Source organism: Ostrinia furnacalis, unplaced genomic scaffold (assembly GCF_004193835.3).
Source record: "Ostrinia furnacalis isolate ACB-3 unplaced genomic scaffold, ASM419383v2 OfSCF1245, whole genome shotgun sequence".
Classification (NCBI taxonomy): Eukaryota; Metazoa; Arthropoda; class Insecta; order Lepidoptera; family Crambidae; genus Ostrinia; species Ostrinia furnacalis.
The window spans coordinates 67,860-84,100 of record NW_021131484.1 but is presented as its reverse complement, the minus strand read 5'-3'; the positions used below and the strand labels follow the sequence as shown (position 1 = coordinate 84,100).

The 16,241-nt window shown below is 37.8% G+C and overlaps 2 protein-coding genes across 4 annotated transcripts in view; both read right to left on the bottom strand.

Moving 5' to 3' along the window:
• Window positions 1–1,608: 1,608 nt before the first annotated feature.
• Window positions 1,609–3,991, bottom strand: bou (glycosylphosphatidylinositol anchored membrane protein boudin). Its single transcript, XM_028303502.1, has 3 exons — window positions 3,792–3,991; window positions 3,558–3,713; window positions 1,609–2,629 (listed from the first exon to the last, which is right to left on the bottom strand). Exons 1-3 carry the CDS (start codon window positions 3,853–3,855, stop codon window positions 2,427–2,429), a joined length of 423 nt encoding a protein of 140 aa, XP_028159303.1. The 5' UTR covers window positions 3,856–3,991; the 3' UTR covers window positions 1,609–2,426.
• Window positions 3,992–6,718: 2,727 nt separating this feature from the next.
• The window catches only part of LOC114352064 (uncharacterized), a 74,781-nt gene continuing 65,258 nt past the window's right edge, over window positions 6,719–16,241 (bottom strand). For all 3 annotated transcript variants that reach the window (XM_028303519.1, XM_028303520.1, XM_028303521.1), the window contains 6 exons: window positions 15,991–16,121; window positions 13,538–13,732; window positions 12,126–12,380; window positions 10,660–10,826; window positions 9,027–9,235; window positions 6,719–8,290 (listed from right to left, as the gene is read on the bottom strand). In XM_028303519.1, the coding sequence (XP_028159320.1) occupies window positions 8,157–8,290; window positions 9,027–9,235; window positions 10,660–10,826; window positions 12,126–12,380; window positions 13,538–13,732; window positions 15,991–16,121 (1,091 nt within the window). In that variant the 3' untranslated portion in view covers window positions 6,719–8,156. The remainder of the gene's footprint in view (window positions 8,291–9,026; window positions 9,236–10,659; window positions 10,827–12,125; window positions 12,381–13,537; window positions 13,733–15,990; window positions 16,122–16,241) is intronic.

The window sequence follows — 16,241 nt, the reverse complement described above, 5'->3', positions numbered from 1 at the left end:
ATGCTGATTGTTGCTAGCTTACACGACTTTATGCATTATTTGTCACAAAATTAAAATGCATTTAAAAATGCTTACTTATAATGAACTACTTTGATATAATCACTAGATGTACATAGTGTTCTACAAATACCTCTATTTATTACGTTCGAGGTACATTTTACAGTATTATAACGTTTAAATGGGAACAACAAATCATTCCAGGAATTCTATACAGCTTGAAAACAATAAGTTTAGGTTTTTAGTAGTCGAGGATTCTGAAATATGTAATACAAATTTGATTTCCGTGGCCTAAAAAGGACTGTAAAACTGAAACTAAATAAGGAAATAATTATGTGATTTATCCATGACTTTTGTCACAATTATTTTTATATAGGTATTTTCTAAGTTTGTGATTTTACTTTTTTTGACAAAAAAGCATGTGCAATGAATATCAGGGTTGTTATGGATTTTGTTGATGAATGTGTTTTTGTGATGTCCCAGTTGCTAGGAAGCACCTTTTATAATAAGCACATGAATATTATATTCTCAGTTTTATGATTTAGTTAGACATCTTGTTAGTGATTTTTTTATTAGTCTGATTTACATGTTTATGTAAAATGTTGTGTTACCTTTTTATGAATGTGTTTGCAGCTATGACATAATAATATCATATTACGTTAGTATTAAGTTTTGATTAGTGCCGGCATTTACTTTCCTATTTAGAATATAATCATAACATTGATAATGGATGAAGTGGGAAAATGTACAAAAAAGTTACCTGAACTTTTATGTACATAGTACTTAGAACTAAGATTTGTGAAGCTGGCATCTTATACATACAATAATACATCTTATAACAGGTGCTAAGGCCTTGTCATTAAATATTTAACGAACGTTAAGGCTTCATTGGTTTCTGAAGTGCGAAGGTATGTGTAGGTAAGCTTATTTTATTGTATAAAAATCATGTTGGTTTATCAACTGAACTCTAATACCCAATTTTGTATTATCAATAAATTGTCAATGGTATTTATGTTATTGAAAACTTATGACTTTATGATACAACACTGTTACGGTAGATTTAAAAAATAAGAACAAATGTTTTTACATTCCATATTAATTTGGTGTATTTAGCTTGATAAGCGAAATGAAAGTATTATTCATATGTATTGGCTAAATCAATACTTATAATTTGGCTAAAATGGTGTTAATATTTATTATGTATTTTTGTATCAAGCTTCTGTAGCACAAATTTTCAATAAATGTTTGAACATTGACATAGTTTTTCATTTCTTTATACAGGCTACTTAAAAAGTCATTAATATTTAACAATTATAAATAAAAAATTTAGAACAAAATGTAACAGTCAAGTCCAAGATTTGTTACAAAATTATGTAATCTCTACCTAGCTTAAATTTCCGTAATTATTTGATGCGCCTAATCTAGTTTATATCTAATATAGAAATGTAGAGAACTTCGAACTCTTCATATAGGTAAATAAAACGCCACACAACATTGTTATAAAACATTTTAATTCTCTTGGCAAAATTTTATAGCAAAAGAATCAATGTTATTACAGTTAAAAAGTTTTTACCTAGTCAGTCGTTTACAATCGGATTTTAAATTTACCTCCGGCGGTCGTTCTCTATCGGATTAATCGCTGACATTGTTTGTCTACCGTCAAAACATTAAAAACAACACGAGTTTAAAAATTTTCAAAAAATATAAAAGTCGGGTAGTAGAGAAATGCGTAAAACCGGTAGCGCCACGCGCTCTAAAGTTTAAATGTATAAAGATAGTAATAAAGTATTCGGGTATTATATGACACGTTCCAGACTCCCAGATTTATTATTAATTATTGCACTGGAAACATGAAAATTTGTTTCAAACATTGTGTGTTGTGACTGAAGGCACTTGAAGCAACTTGATATTCAATTACACTCATCAAAGGGGGTAAGTACCTACATTTTTAAAATTGTATAATTATTCCTACATGATGCTGCTTATAAATTGTATGTAAAAATATATAAAATTACGCATCTATACACACATTACACACACAAAAAGATAAAACGACTGTATTCTTACATGTTGGCTGCCCATAGTTGTTTGGCTCTACTACATCCCAATGCAGGATAAATTAAAAAAAATTTTGTACAGATGATATTTTAAAAATAGCTAGAATGTTGAAAGAATTAATACTATGATTAAATAAATACCTGTACTATACAATCTTACTTATTACATAAATTTAAATCAGTTGTAAAACTACACACTAAGGACGGCATTATTAGTCATGGAATGTACAATAATAAGAGGTACTACTTTGTCAATATTACTCTACATAAATCGCTTCAACTATGTACATACTTGTAAAATAAATCTGATATTACATTTAGTAAAATTAAAATTCATTCTTGTTACTTTGGAATATTCAGAGCAAATAATATTCACATGGCCAAAAATTTGCAAAGATATAAGGCCATACTTATGGCTGTCACAGGCGTGCCCATACTACTGGCTCCGTTGCACCCATCGGAGCCACAAGTGTAGATACATGTCCGGTATTCCAATTTATCGCCCACTTGCTGTACATAATTGCAGTAGTTACCCAAGTCTAAAGATGAACAGAATCTCTTTGTACTGATACCACCTAAAAGTTTAAAAACGAATTAATATTTCAATATATCATATTTTTTTGTCAAACCAACACCAAATACATTGTAACCAGACCAATAATAAAGCATAGTATTTTTATATCCTTTGTTGGTATCCTGATTGCAAAATATAATAAACATGCATTTTATACTTACCAGTAGAAATTAACATTTCAGTCCCATTGTGTTAGTGAGTGCTTGTGCTAGACTAAGCTTTGTGCTTTTCCATTGTCCAAACATGATGTGAAAGGATTAGTATATTCTAAATAAATAAAAAGTTTAAAATAAATAAAAATATATGTTAAAGAAACCAACTATAAATGAATTGCCAAATCTTAAAATCTCATTGATACTTATCTTTTCTAGAGTCTCCTCTATGACTAAAAGTAGTAGTTTTGACGTAATAGGTACTACTTGTTAAAACCCACCTAATTTTATCATTTTTAAACCTCGATCTTGGGGTTTAGTCACTTTATATCTAAAGTGAATAGCATTTTTTTTGTGAAACCCCTATTTACTAATCTGGCTAATTCATTACAATTTGGTTTCACATGTTAACCCTGTTAGTAAACACCTGTCTGTTTGATGCAGTACTGAGCGTTATAAACATGCCCACACGATGTTGGCTTCAAAATACCACCGTCCAGGTTCATCAGACCATCACCACATTCCATTGTCGCTGACGAATTACACTGGTAGCAATCTATCGCAATACCTAAATGAAATGTTAATAAAAGACTACAATATTGTTATGTTATGCAAAAATTCTTACTTAGCCTACATTATTCCCTTGATGCATGTTATCAACATTCACAGCCCCGTTCATAAATGATATTAATTATCTACGGTAAGTTAGTTATAAATAATGGAAACACATTAGTATTGTTATGCTCTGCTGCCTAACCTCTGCACCCATTATCTCACCTTCATATCTCCCTACATGTTTAATACAATACTGAGCGTTATGTATAGTGGCACAGTCTGTCGGGTCTAGATCAGTATCCCCCTCTAAGAATTCATTACAGTCAAAGGGATTATCAGAATCTGTCCCTGAACACTGATAACAGTTTATAGAGTTAACTAAAAGTAAAATAACATTAATTAAAACAATTGAAACTTGAATGTAAACGTTAAAAAAGAAACAACGCCCTAACGTACCTGTTTGTATTGTAACCGTTGATAGAACAAAGCATATAAAAGCAATATTCTGCATGTTCGCCATTCTTTTTTTATGGTTTTATTTAGTAAGTAAAATAATATTTCTTTTCTGTTACAAAATGCTCGAAATCTTTAGTTAATTTTGTACACAATCAAACACAACCTCAACCTCAAATGAACGAATGACAACTTATTTTTGACACTTCTTTGACTGGCTGGTTATGACAGTAGTGATGAGCCATTCAATCTGAAATGTCGATATGTGAATTTATTCGATTTTACTCATTATATCGGATAGAATGTTTATTGTTGTAGGTAGACTAAAAATTACTATACAAGCAAGATGCATGCATGATATTTGAGTGTTTTAGCGTTGTTTTGTTTCTTCTTCACATGTTAATCTATTGAATGAAAAGGTGATAGTGAACAAATCAATGTTTACATTATTGTTGTCGTCTATTCATTCAATATCAAGCTTTTTAACATCGAACATAGAACAATCGAATGATTGTTTGTGAAAACAATCAGTTACACACAGTGAAAATTAGTATTGCCAGATAAATAATCTACAAAAATTTTAGGGATTGTTGTTTGGGCTTATTAATCCCCATTATATGCTCCAATGAGGGCTATCGTTTTTATACTTAACAGTTGGAACCCCTGGCGATTGACAGAACCTTACTCTACAGTGGCGCCATCTTGATGAGTGCAAATGCGATAGTCCTCCTACCACTTTAGCGCTCACCAGTTGGTGCCACTGTCTTCGCTACTAGCAAGTGACAGGAACTTACTCTACAGTGGCGCTTAGGCCTCAGCCTCGAACTTAGCGGGCAGCGGGGCGGCGGCGGCGCACGGTGGTCTGAAAATGAAGCTCCCATACCATAGAAACTTAATGTCAGAAATTAATAAATAAAAATATGCATTGTGTTTAGTATACCTCCCTTTGTTTTACTAATATAGTATGAAGGGTATGAGTAGCTCCATGTGTGAGAAAAAAAATATTTTAATTTTTTTTGTATGGAAAAAAACACTTAAAGTCGATTTTTTTTAAACTGAATAGAACTGAAGGGCTGGTACTCACATGAGCTATTGCACCATACACGGCGATCAAAATGACATACAATTCTTGTGCCTTTGGGTGCCGCTTTGCATGTACCAAGCTTTGGAAATTTTGAATTTTCAGTCGGTGATTTTTCAAGTCTTTGATGTTATTTTATGAAGTTATTAATTGTTTTCAATACGAGAATAGTATGTAAATTAATACTCATATAACTAAGAATATACTAGGGATATTTTTGAATATTTTTTATTTTGAAAATATAAAAAAATAAAACGTTTAATCATTGAATGAAGTAACCAACCAGTTGGTAACTGACATTGTTAGTAGTTACTAACCTGCTAATGACTTTTAAAGAAAATAATAGAAATCAATATTGATTAAATAAACAACTTAAAAAATCGAACTGCCTAATAGGCCAGTAGAATTACATTTGAAATCGGAAATAATTCCTACAAAAGATTTTATTGTTTTAATGGCTTCATTTGTTACTCATTAAGACTATCCTAAATTTTCGACTTCGACCGAGTTGTGCTTAAGTGGTGGGGGCCCCCGAAAGGGGCNATATTAGTAAAACAAAGGGAGGTATAGTAAACACAATACATATTTTTATTTATTAATTTCTGACATTAAGTTTCTATGGTATGGGAGCTTCATTTTCAGACCACTGTGCGGCGGCGGCGCGGGAGCGGGGCGGGCAACGCAGACCCGTTCTCGAAACCAGCGGGCAGCTCGCGCGGGCGCTTTAGCGGCGAAGTGTTGTGTTCGGGGTTTGTATTGTCGAGATAATTATTTGTTTTTATTCGCAAACGAAATGTCTGAACAACGGCGACAATTTTATTTCGATTCAAATTTATTCCTAACGCTCGATTTATTGTGGGCAAAAGAAGGAGTGCGCTGCCCGCTCGTTGCCCGCTCCCTCGCCGCTGCCCGCTCGTTGCCCGCTCCGGCGCCGCTGCCGCGCCGCTGTTTTCGAGAACCGGTCTATTTGATTTCACGCATAAGATCCTGCCGCTGCCGCGCCGCCGCCGCTCCCGCCCCGCTGCCCGCTAAGTTCGAGGCTGAGGCCTTACTGGTGAGCGCTAAAACGATAGCCCTCATTGGCGTTAACGGAGATTAATGAACAAAAAGTTCACTAATCCCTCCGTTGACAGGGATTGTCAACGGGGATTAGTGGAAAGCCGTCGTTGGCTTGAAGAATGTGCACTTCGCAAAATACGCACTTTTCTTTACGTATTATAGACTAACGTTCCAGCTACCCATTTCCATTCTTTCTCTCGCTCTTATCAAATGGTGATTATTTGCGATAGAACGAGACAACATGACCGGAAAGGGGTAGCTAAAACTATGGCCGATAGTAGAAATTGTTCAGCCTTTGTTTTAAAAAGATCTTAATTTGCAAAGTGCGATTCTGCGTTAAACACAGAAATGGTGAATTAGGTATTTAAGTTTAGAAAAATAGGTAGGTTCTTTCGTTGATAGAAACAAGGACAGTATAAGGCTAATAAACATATAGCTTCCGCCCAACCTATTTATGGTATGCAGCACACTCATAAAACTTAGACGTCTTGGTTCAGCAAAATTAAAGAAGAGTTTGGTCTTTGAAAGAAAGGTTCTTCACGAAATTAAGTACCTACTATAAATACAGTAGTAGTAAAATATGTAGCAAATAATACACCGGCCTGATCATCACTTTCCATGAGGTGAGATGCTGACCAAGAGCTTCCTCATGTGGATATAAAAAATTACATCTTTAGGAATTTTTTTTTTTTAAATAAAGTTGATAAAGGGCATCAGAAATAATAGACATTTTTTATTTGATTGTTTTATTTTTGATTGTTTTGCATTTCGCAATATTTTATATAAAAAATATATAAGACATAAACCTGTACCTATTAGGTATTGCAACCTGAGCATTATTATAATCTTATATTCATCATACAAACTATGGACGTTTCATTGCAGTTAATCTTAACATAAAGCTCGCAAAATTATTCATACAACATATTTAGAACATGATACATTCACACCATTCAATACTTATTAACTAAATGTGTACAATTAATTAAATCACAATACGCATGAGCAGACCTTATAAAACTCATGTGAACTTAGTTTGTACAATATAACTTCTACAGTAAATGCATTAACTTAGTGTTTAGTCTAAGTCCTACAACTTATAGGCAGTTATAAGTCGCGATGTATATTATTTATTGTCGTTATATAAATCCTAACTCGATATAATTTTATAGAGGAAAATATTTAAAACTGGAATGTAACATCAAATTCTATAACTATCCAATGTATTAAAATATTTAATGTAGATATTGATAGGCATAGGTTTCAGTAATAAAATAGAATAGAAGTTAATAAAATATAGTATTTTGAATTTAGTATCTTTACATTAGTTGGCACTTATGTATTAGGAAGAAGGCGAATAGAATAAATATTTTAAGTAGGTAGATTTATTAGTAAAAATAAAGAAATTTTTGTAATACTTATAAAAAGATACTTGTTTGATATCACGAATTCGATGTGTCGTCGCATTTGATAAATTAAAATTAATAATCATAATCAATAGGTTTCTAAAAACTTTGTGGAATGAATGTACTTTTATATTTTCTAAGTACAATATTGACATCAATTTGTTACTTTAAGGCGGATTTATATCGAATTAATAAAAAAAAATAAAAACAATAATAATCGGATACTTCAAATGTAATTGTTTCTGCTGCATGAAGAATAAAATTGAAGATGTCATCGTAATAACGACTTTCTACAAAATTGTTTCAAAAAGTAAAACTGTAATAAAACCAGTTAAAAGTACTACCGGTGGTACATCTCGCTAAGTACGGCCCTATTCCTACGCGACGTCGCATTTTATTTTATTTTTTGACAATAGGAAAGTGCGTAGGCAAAGAGCTTGTATACCAACGGTGGTGCCGTATATTATCACGATTTAAAATTACATGTAGCCTATTGAAATACGAAAAGTAAAACGGTATAGGACGAAGTATTGTGGCCGTTGTGGGTCGACCGCATGGTCCTTAGGAATCTGAATTCCTCGTGGTTGACACTTGTGAGGTGTGTACAATAACAGCAAATCAACCTAATCCGTAAAAGTAGGTACTTTAAGTTCACAATTGAATAAATCTGACAGTGGTAGGTTGATGTGCAGTTACTGTACAACAACGTTGGATTTCTGATGTCACAGCCTGACCACCGCAAGCTTAAATCTTAGCAGAATTTTTTTCTTTCCTTCTTCTCATCGAACTATTACTCTCAAAGTGGTCAAGCGTGAGTGGCGTTTAGTTGTTGAGTTGCGGCCTCAGTGGCAGCGAGCCCTCAACCCAGAAGTTGGGGCGCTGCATCATGGTCTGCCATAGGGACACTTCTTTGCCCGTACTGTCCATCCAGTTCACGCTCGCGCCCATGTATGTGCCTGAAGACAAAACAAAATATTAGTAAAATTAATTAATAATACGATTTGACAAGTTTTAATTTAACCATTATGTTGCAGGACCGATATAAATGAGTATCCGAATAAAGACAGCGTCTCAGCGAATATGATATAGAACACTCGCGACGGGAGATCGTTTTGTATTGTGATAGACACTTGGACTACATCCGGTAATGGACTACCATTGACTTAGGTAGGTAAATGATGATGGTAAAAGCTACTATCTAATGATATATTTAGCCAGATTACTTCACTGGTGCTAAGCATGAGCCCATGAAGTCGAGGCGGTCGCGATCCCACAGACTACGCTTGAGCTACACGTTTTGAATAGTGGTGTCAAATGCCCTGTTGCTATTCTTCTGCGGACTGTATAGTTCTATACAGGATAAGTATATTACTCACCGGTGCCCAGCGAGAGCCTGATGGCGCCCATGAAGTCGTTAGAAGCGAGGCGGTCGCGGTCCCACAGGCTGAGTTCGAGCGCGCGATCGGCTAGCTCTGTCAGACGGAGGCCGCGATACGTGAAGGTCTGTTCTATTGCGGTCTGTACTGTTACTCACCGGTGCCAAGCGAGAGCCTGATGGCGCCCATGAAGTCGTTAGAAGCGAGGCGGTCGCGGTCCCACAGGCTGAGTTCGAGCGCGCGATCGGCTAGCTCTGTCAGACGCAGGCCGCAGTACATGACGGTGTGTTCTATTGCGGTCTGTACTTTTACTTACCAGAGCCAAGCGAGAGCCTGATGGCGCCCATGAAGTCGTTAGAAGCGAGGCGGTCGCGGTCCCACAGACTGAGTTCGAGCGCGCGATCGGCTAACTCTGTCAAACGCAGGCCGCGGTACGTAAAGGTGTGTTCCCATCGCGGGCTGAGCGTGCGTCGCGCTACGCCCGTCTTTTGTTTGGCCAGGCGACCACGCTCGGGGAGGAGATAGCTGGAAAGGAGAATATGAGGTTAGTATACCTACTCTTAATCGTAAAACGTAGACGCAAAAAGTAGCTGGTGAGGTGAGCAAGTAGTACATGGAAGCTTAGAAAGTTGAACAGCTCCTTCACTTATTTGACAGGATTTCGACACTAGCGTTGTTGTGATTAAAGATGATTAAAATGTCTGCAACAATAGCTGGCGTTGAAGACAAACGAAGTTAGAAATAAGGCGTCTATTACAAGCTTTTTTTTAAACTTCGTTTGTCCCAAAAAAACAATCTTGCTAGGAGCTCGTAGACATTTTGTGAAATGTTATAGACGTGTAAAGATGCTATGGGCAACTGCTTTTTGCAGCCCACTTCGGAATAGTACCTTTGGCACTAATCAGATTTCGTTATTTCCACATCACCTCCAAACACGACTCCTCTCTTCTCCAATTTGGTTGATTGTAATCGGTGTTACATTGATAACTTGTTGACTAATATCAGAGTAAATACAAATGAGTAGGTCATCTTCATAGACGCGCACGGGCGCAGTTTGTATGTGAGCGCGCCAACACACACACTGACAAAATTTAGCGTGGAGCCAGTCGTGGTTGCGCCGAATTCTATAAAGATGACCTACTCATTTGTATTTAACTAATATCAAATGGCAATGCCAGATTTTGTATGGAAGGTGGCGTCTTTTTTTTTTCGCGCGGCCATCGACCAAACTTGGTTTTTTGATTACAAAATAGTGTAATAAACCAAACCTACTATGGCATGTATACCTCTAAACTCAGTCTGAACTGAGTTACGAGCATTAGAAGTTTGATGATTTTCATACTAGATTTGCTTTTTGCGCGCAAGTTTTGTAAGAAATTGCAACAAAATATTGCGCTATTTTTTTATTGCGCTGATTCTGCAGCTTATTGATGTCTGGAGCCTTTAATGGATGGTATTGTTTGTTTACACATACAATGTCACTATTTTGTTGCAACTTCTTACAAAACTTGCGCGCAAAGAGCAAATCTAGTATGAAAATCATCAAACTTCTTATGCTCGTAACTCAGTTCAGACTGAGTTTAGAGGTATACATGTCATAGTAAGTTTGGTTTATTACACTATTTTGTAATCAAAAAACAAGGTTTGATCGATGGCCGCGCGAAGAAAAAAAGACGCCAATTTCCGGCATTGTCTTTTGGCGGTCCGCCCCGGGTGCCAAGCATCAGGGGGTGACACAAGTCGCGCAGATTAGTACTCACTGGCGCATCTGTATGGCAAATCTGCGGTCTATGTCATGATACGGGGGGGTGGGGGGTGCAATCGTCTTTCAATCTTCGAATCGGTAGGTAACCCCAAAATCCTGGGGGGGTGCCATAGGACTTAGCTCCCCGGGTGCCAACCCATGCTACGCCGCCACTGTGTATTTACTCTGCTAATATGAACATTACCTCTTGCAGAACACATCAGCCAGTCCCGAAGGTTTGGTAGCGGCCAGATGCTTGGCCTCTTTGACGAGGACGTGCAACGTGCCTTTACCGCGCGCCTCCGCCGCTTCGAACTTCAGCGCGATGATGAGGTCACCCCGCGTGCCGGACTGCTCGTCAAATTGCTCGGTCTGGAAATAAATAAGTTTTTATTGGTCATGAAATACACAGCTCAAAAAGGTTTAGTAGTTTGGGGTATAATCGATCGACGAAGCGTATAATCTCGTGCGATGAAGTGCACAAACTCGTGCATTGAAGTTCAAAAACTCGCGTGAAGTGCACAATCTCGTACATTGAGGGGCACACACTTGTGTAAAAAGCAACGAAGAGCACAAACTCACGTATAGAGCAATGAAGTGCACAAACTCGCGAGTTGAAGTGCGCAAACTCGTGTATACAATAGAGCAACGAAGTGCACAATATCGTGCATTGAAGTGCACAAACTCGTGTATAGAGCAATGAAGAGCACAAACTCGTTTGAAGTGCAAATCTCGCGCATTGAAGTGCGCAAACTCGTCTATAGAGCAACGAAGTACACAAACTCGTGTATAGAGCACCGAAGTGCACAATTTCGTGCGTTTGTGCACAAACTCGTGCATTAAGGTGCACAAACTCGTGTACAATCTCGCGCACTGAAGTGCACAAACTCGTGCTATTGAAATGCTCAATCTCGAAGTGCACAAACTCAGACTCGCCACAGCTACTCCACTCACCCTCTCGTGCAGCTTGTGCCACGTGGGCGCGGGGTCGTCGAACACGACGTCGGCCAGCGGCAGCGTCACCTCGCCGAGGAAGTCGTTCCGCCCGAACATGTCGGCGTGCCACGCGCTGAGCCACAGTGTCCGCGAGGACAGCGAGGCCAGCGGCTGGACGAAGCTCAGCGATGTCAAGTGGCTCATCACAGAGCGACGTAGTGCATAGTAGTGCTCATGAGAGGATATGCATACTCCTGACACGAAAAGCACCCACTCGTGCGACGAAATGGCGACGAAATGCAGACACCCTTGCGATGTGACGCGGTGCAACATAATGTGCACATGCGTGCGACGAAATAGCAACACAGCCAAATGAGGTCCACTGCTAGATAAAAGCCTCACTCAAGGATTTCCATAACGACCGGTCCTGCGCTGCCCGCATCCAGGCTCTTCCCGCGACCTTCACCAGATCGTCGGTCCACCTAGTAGGTGGCACACAGTAGTGCGACGAAACGCAACCACGCGTGCGATAGCAAGGCGACAGCATGTTTCGTTTGCCGAAGTGCACATACTCGGGCTCTGACTCGTGCAGCTGACGCCCTGTAGTCACACTCGCTGCAGCCCCTCACCCTCTCGTGCAGTACCGCTCTTCTCGTATTAAGTGCATTCGTGCGACAAAGAGCACACAATCGTACTTTGACTCATGCAATCGACGCCCTGTAAAGTCCCACTCACCCTCTCGTGCAGCTTGTGCCACGTGGGCGCGGGGTCGTCGAACACGACGTCGGCCAGCGGCAGCGTCACCTCGCCGAGGAAGTCGTTCCGCCCGAACATGTCGGCGTGCCACGCGCTGAGCCACAGTGTCCGCGAGGACAGCGAGGCCAGCGGCTGGACGAAGCTCAGCGTCTCTTCGAACACGGGGTTGAGAGTGTTCTTTTTAACCTTTGTCTTCCTCTTGCCAGCTTTGGACTTGTCCGGTAACAAGTACACCTGGGGAATGGAAAAGAAAGGTGACAGTGACATTTTGTTCAAATGAGATACAAATGCAACCAAATGATCTGTATTTCCAGAATGTGCACTTCGTAAAATGCGCACTTTTCATACTAATATTATATTATTATTATATTAGAGAAACAAATTCTTGAACCTGTGTTGAGAAGTGCGCTTTTTGCGAAGTGCACAATCTGCGCCAGACATTAATAAAGAAATATTTATTCTAGAAAGTTTTTTAATTACACAATGGCTTGAAACAGACTGACGAGTGACGCGTTAGTGTAGTAATTTTGTTACACATTCTCTCTCCTAACTTGTATACCTACTAAGTACCCCTTATTCAAATCGCACTACAACAAGTAAGTGATTCTTTACGACTATGAACATATCAGTTGGTAAACTAACCCGGAATCTGTATGTCTTTGGGTCCAACAACCAAAATTTCCCACACCCATGCGCATATTTCCAAACTAGTACGCCTTAAAGGCACTTTTAAATGCCTAGCTACTACCGCGCAGTTATCTTATAAAACTCAAATAAATAATCAAGTTTCCTTAACGAATGTTCATTCAATTAGAACGATTTGGAAACATCCTACTATAGCCATTCCTGGCATTATTAAGCAATAATATGGTATCACAAGGACAACTATTCTTACTTGTTACCTATGTAGGCGATCACTTCGGGCCAGTCGATGGCCGCCAAAGCGTTACGGATTAACGCTTATAAAAACTTTATTTACATAGAATCTTGATTGGGCTGAGTGTATTTTTATCTCTGTATGGTCTTTAATCAAACTCCAATTAGCAAACATAAAGAGTAGTTCGTTGTCCGCTTTATTTATGTTGGTGTCCAATGACGAGGCTTTGGATTAAATGATTTTGTACCTAATTGTAGGTCGTTAATCTACATTACATGGTAAAAAATAAAAAGCCTATGCTTCGTTTAAAAAAACTATTCCTTCATTCAAAAATTGAGCCAACTGGCAAAAGAGGGGTCACTAAGGCTGGGTTGCTGCATCATCTTACATTAAAACTGAGACAAACATCAAGGTAGGCAACTTCTTTTTTAGATGGATTAATATCTTCGCAGCAGATAGTTATTGCCGATAACTTAACCTTTATTAACCGTAGTTCAATTTTAAGCTTGCTTACCTTAACGTAAGGATCAGAGCGGTTCCTCTTGGTGTCGACAGGCGCTAAATCGCGGCATCTCTTGACGCCCACTTCCAAAGCGCCCAGGCGGTAGTTGTACAGCAGCGAGAATTGGACTTCCCCGCGGACTGTCACGTTGCTGCGGGTACCCTCGCCAGCTCCAGAGTACACGGAGGCCATGGATTCAGAACGCGCCTGGAAAACGAAAAAATCCACATAAACACAAGCAAAATAGATGAAACCTGAAATAGTTTTAAAACGAATAAAATAACCTATCTTTATTTGTAACAAGTAAAAACAAATCTTATTTATTTGTGAAAACTTATTCTAAATTGAAGAAACTAATGAGATTTTTTGCATCAGCGCAGCCATCTTTAACTTTGATAAATCAATTGAATCAACGTTGTGTTTTCAACTGTCATCGACGTGATATTATTGTTCAATTAAGATTGTGCTTTAAATATTATCGATAATAAAACTTAATAATTTATTGTTCAGACAGGAAACGAAAACAACACTGAGTCAGATGAAAACGGGCGGTGAAATTAGGTGAATACAGAATTCCAGCATGTACTTAACTATAGTTATATTATAATATTTTAAGTTATCAAGAGAAATATTATACACCTGACACGTTATGGGTTGATCCCACGCCTACTGCAGACTGAAGAGAGTTCACAATGATTCTGTTTGCTTGCATTATCGCCTGTCACTCGATACCGTACACTCATTATATCACACGATTCGATGTTTGTAATCCATTTTCCTCTTTCAAATATTCAAATCAGTCGTTGTATATTAATTATTATACATTAGCATAAATGTAGGTATTGTAATTCCTTGTTTGATCAATAAATAAACACGGAATTTTACGCTGTTGTTTTTTGTAAAAAAAAATTACAACTCGCTAACATACAATTTAGTGAATTACGAGTACCGTATTAATTTACAGCATTAACAGGTGTTGTCGAATGTCGGATGTTTAATTGTACAAAATAATTAATAAAGTACCTACCTACATGTTATAAAATAACTTACGTTCACACGAAAAACACAGTAAAAAGTACTTTACACTAAAGTCAATATTAATTAAAACAATCCTGATTGGGCAGTAACTTAATTTTAATTATTACAAACTATCCCTAGGCAAATGTATAATTAATTCGTTCCTTTTACATAAATTAATCCACAATCAAAACCCTAAATCACATTCATTATATTAAATGTGCTTTATCGTATCTACCTACACTGTCACACTTTTAAGGGATTAATGTCGCAATACACGCCGCTCACAATGACATGATTAACAATTATGTATGACCACTAAACAAACCCACGCGGAATCGTGTTTGAATTGGGGTTATTTCGTAGTAAGTACGAATGTCCTTTTTTTCGGAGTGCAAAAAATAACCAGCATTATCGTTGTTATTAGGCCTTATCAAACGTTAATAAGCTATCCTAAAATGGTATACGATAAACAAACAATACAATACGCGCATATTTATTTAGATTTGCTGTAGTAATGTTTTGCAAAACCTTGTTGTTCGCGAGGCATGTCGCAAGACGCAGTAACATGAAATATACAATGGCCGGCGGGGTCGCAAAGACAATACTGGTGGTTACACCTGTGACGATACTCACATTCGCACAACACTTTTATCCTATGAACCAAAAGAGCGGCTTTACGTTAGCAACAAAGCCGGTTTAAGACGGCCGTTTCACCACAAAATGATTTCATTTTATGCGGTAATGTAAATACAATATTCGATCTGATACAAGGATATGTTTTGTGCTCGGGCAGAGACTAATAGATAATGGCTGTAGATAAATGAGTCAGTTTGTGTTATTAAATTATTATGACTCTTAAGATCTAAATGGGACGTTAGGTTGGTTTATTTGACGTTTAATCAAAATCACATATTTCTCATGGACGAATTCGTCCAAGATATTTCTACTTGGGCCATAAACGAACCTAACTAGGACTACTGATGTAGGTACCTAACGGACCAAAGTACCAAACCCGATATGACATCATTCTTATACTGGCAAAACGTATCTAAGTAGGTATAGTTCGTTGATTAGGTAGGATGAGGCCTGACTACTGAGATAAATCTGAATTTCGAAAATTTTGAAATAAAATTAAATAATAAATAATAAATAAATAAATCTTTGGACAATTTCACACAGCGCCAGCTAGCCCCAAAGTAAGCAACTTAATGCTTGTGTTATGGGTGCTAGCTTAACGGATATACTACTTATATACTTTTTTTTAAATACATACATATTATACATAGTAACACCCAGACCCGTCACAGAAATTAAAATTCATCATTTCAATTTCTGCCCGGCCGGGAATCGAACCCGGGACCTCTCGGCATAGTAGTCCGTTCTGAACCACTACACCAAACGGCCGACAATTGATCAACTGGAGAAAAAAAACTATCTTTACTAACCTGAAGTCCACTCCTGTTGATGGGGAATCGATCTCGGTCCAACATGTCCCTTTCGTGTGGTAGCGGGGAGTTTGATCGCCTCGGCAGGGTGGCATGTCCCGGCGACAATGTTTCTGTGACGTATACTTCATCTGAAACAAAAAAAGAACTTCAATAAGACACCGTATTGTATTTTAAATAAAATAAAATTATGGGTGTGGTTATTGTTTGCATAAACTGGTGCCAATTGTTAAAGCGCAGTCACGACCGTT

Excerpts from the sequence above, each read along its gene's own strand:
- bou (XM_028303502.1), bottom strand. The coding sequence starts at position 3,855 with ATGGCGAACATGCAGAATATTGCTTTTATATGCTTTGTTCTATCAACG. Across the intron at positions 3,714-3,791 it reads AACGGTTACAATACAAACAG|TTAACTCTATAAACTGTTAT; the intron begins GTACGTTAGGGC and ends TTTTACTTTTAG. Across the intron at positions 2,630-3,557 it reads ACATGTAGGGAGATATGAAG|GTGGTATCAGTACAAAGAGA; the intron begins GTGAGATAATGG and ends TTAAACTTTTAG.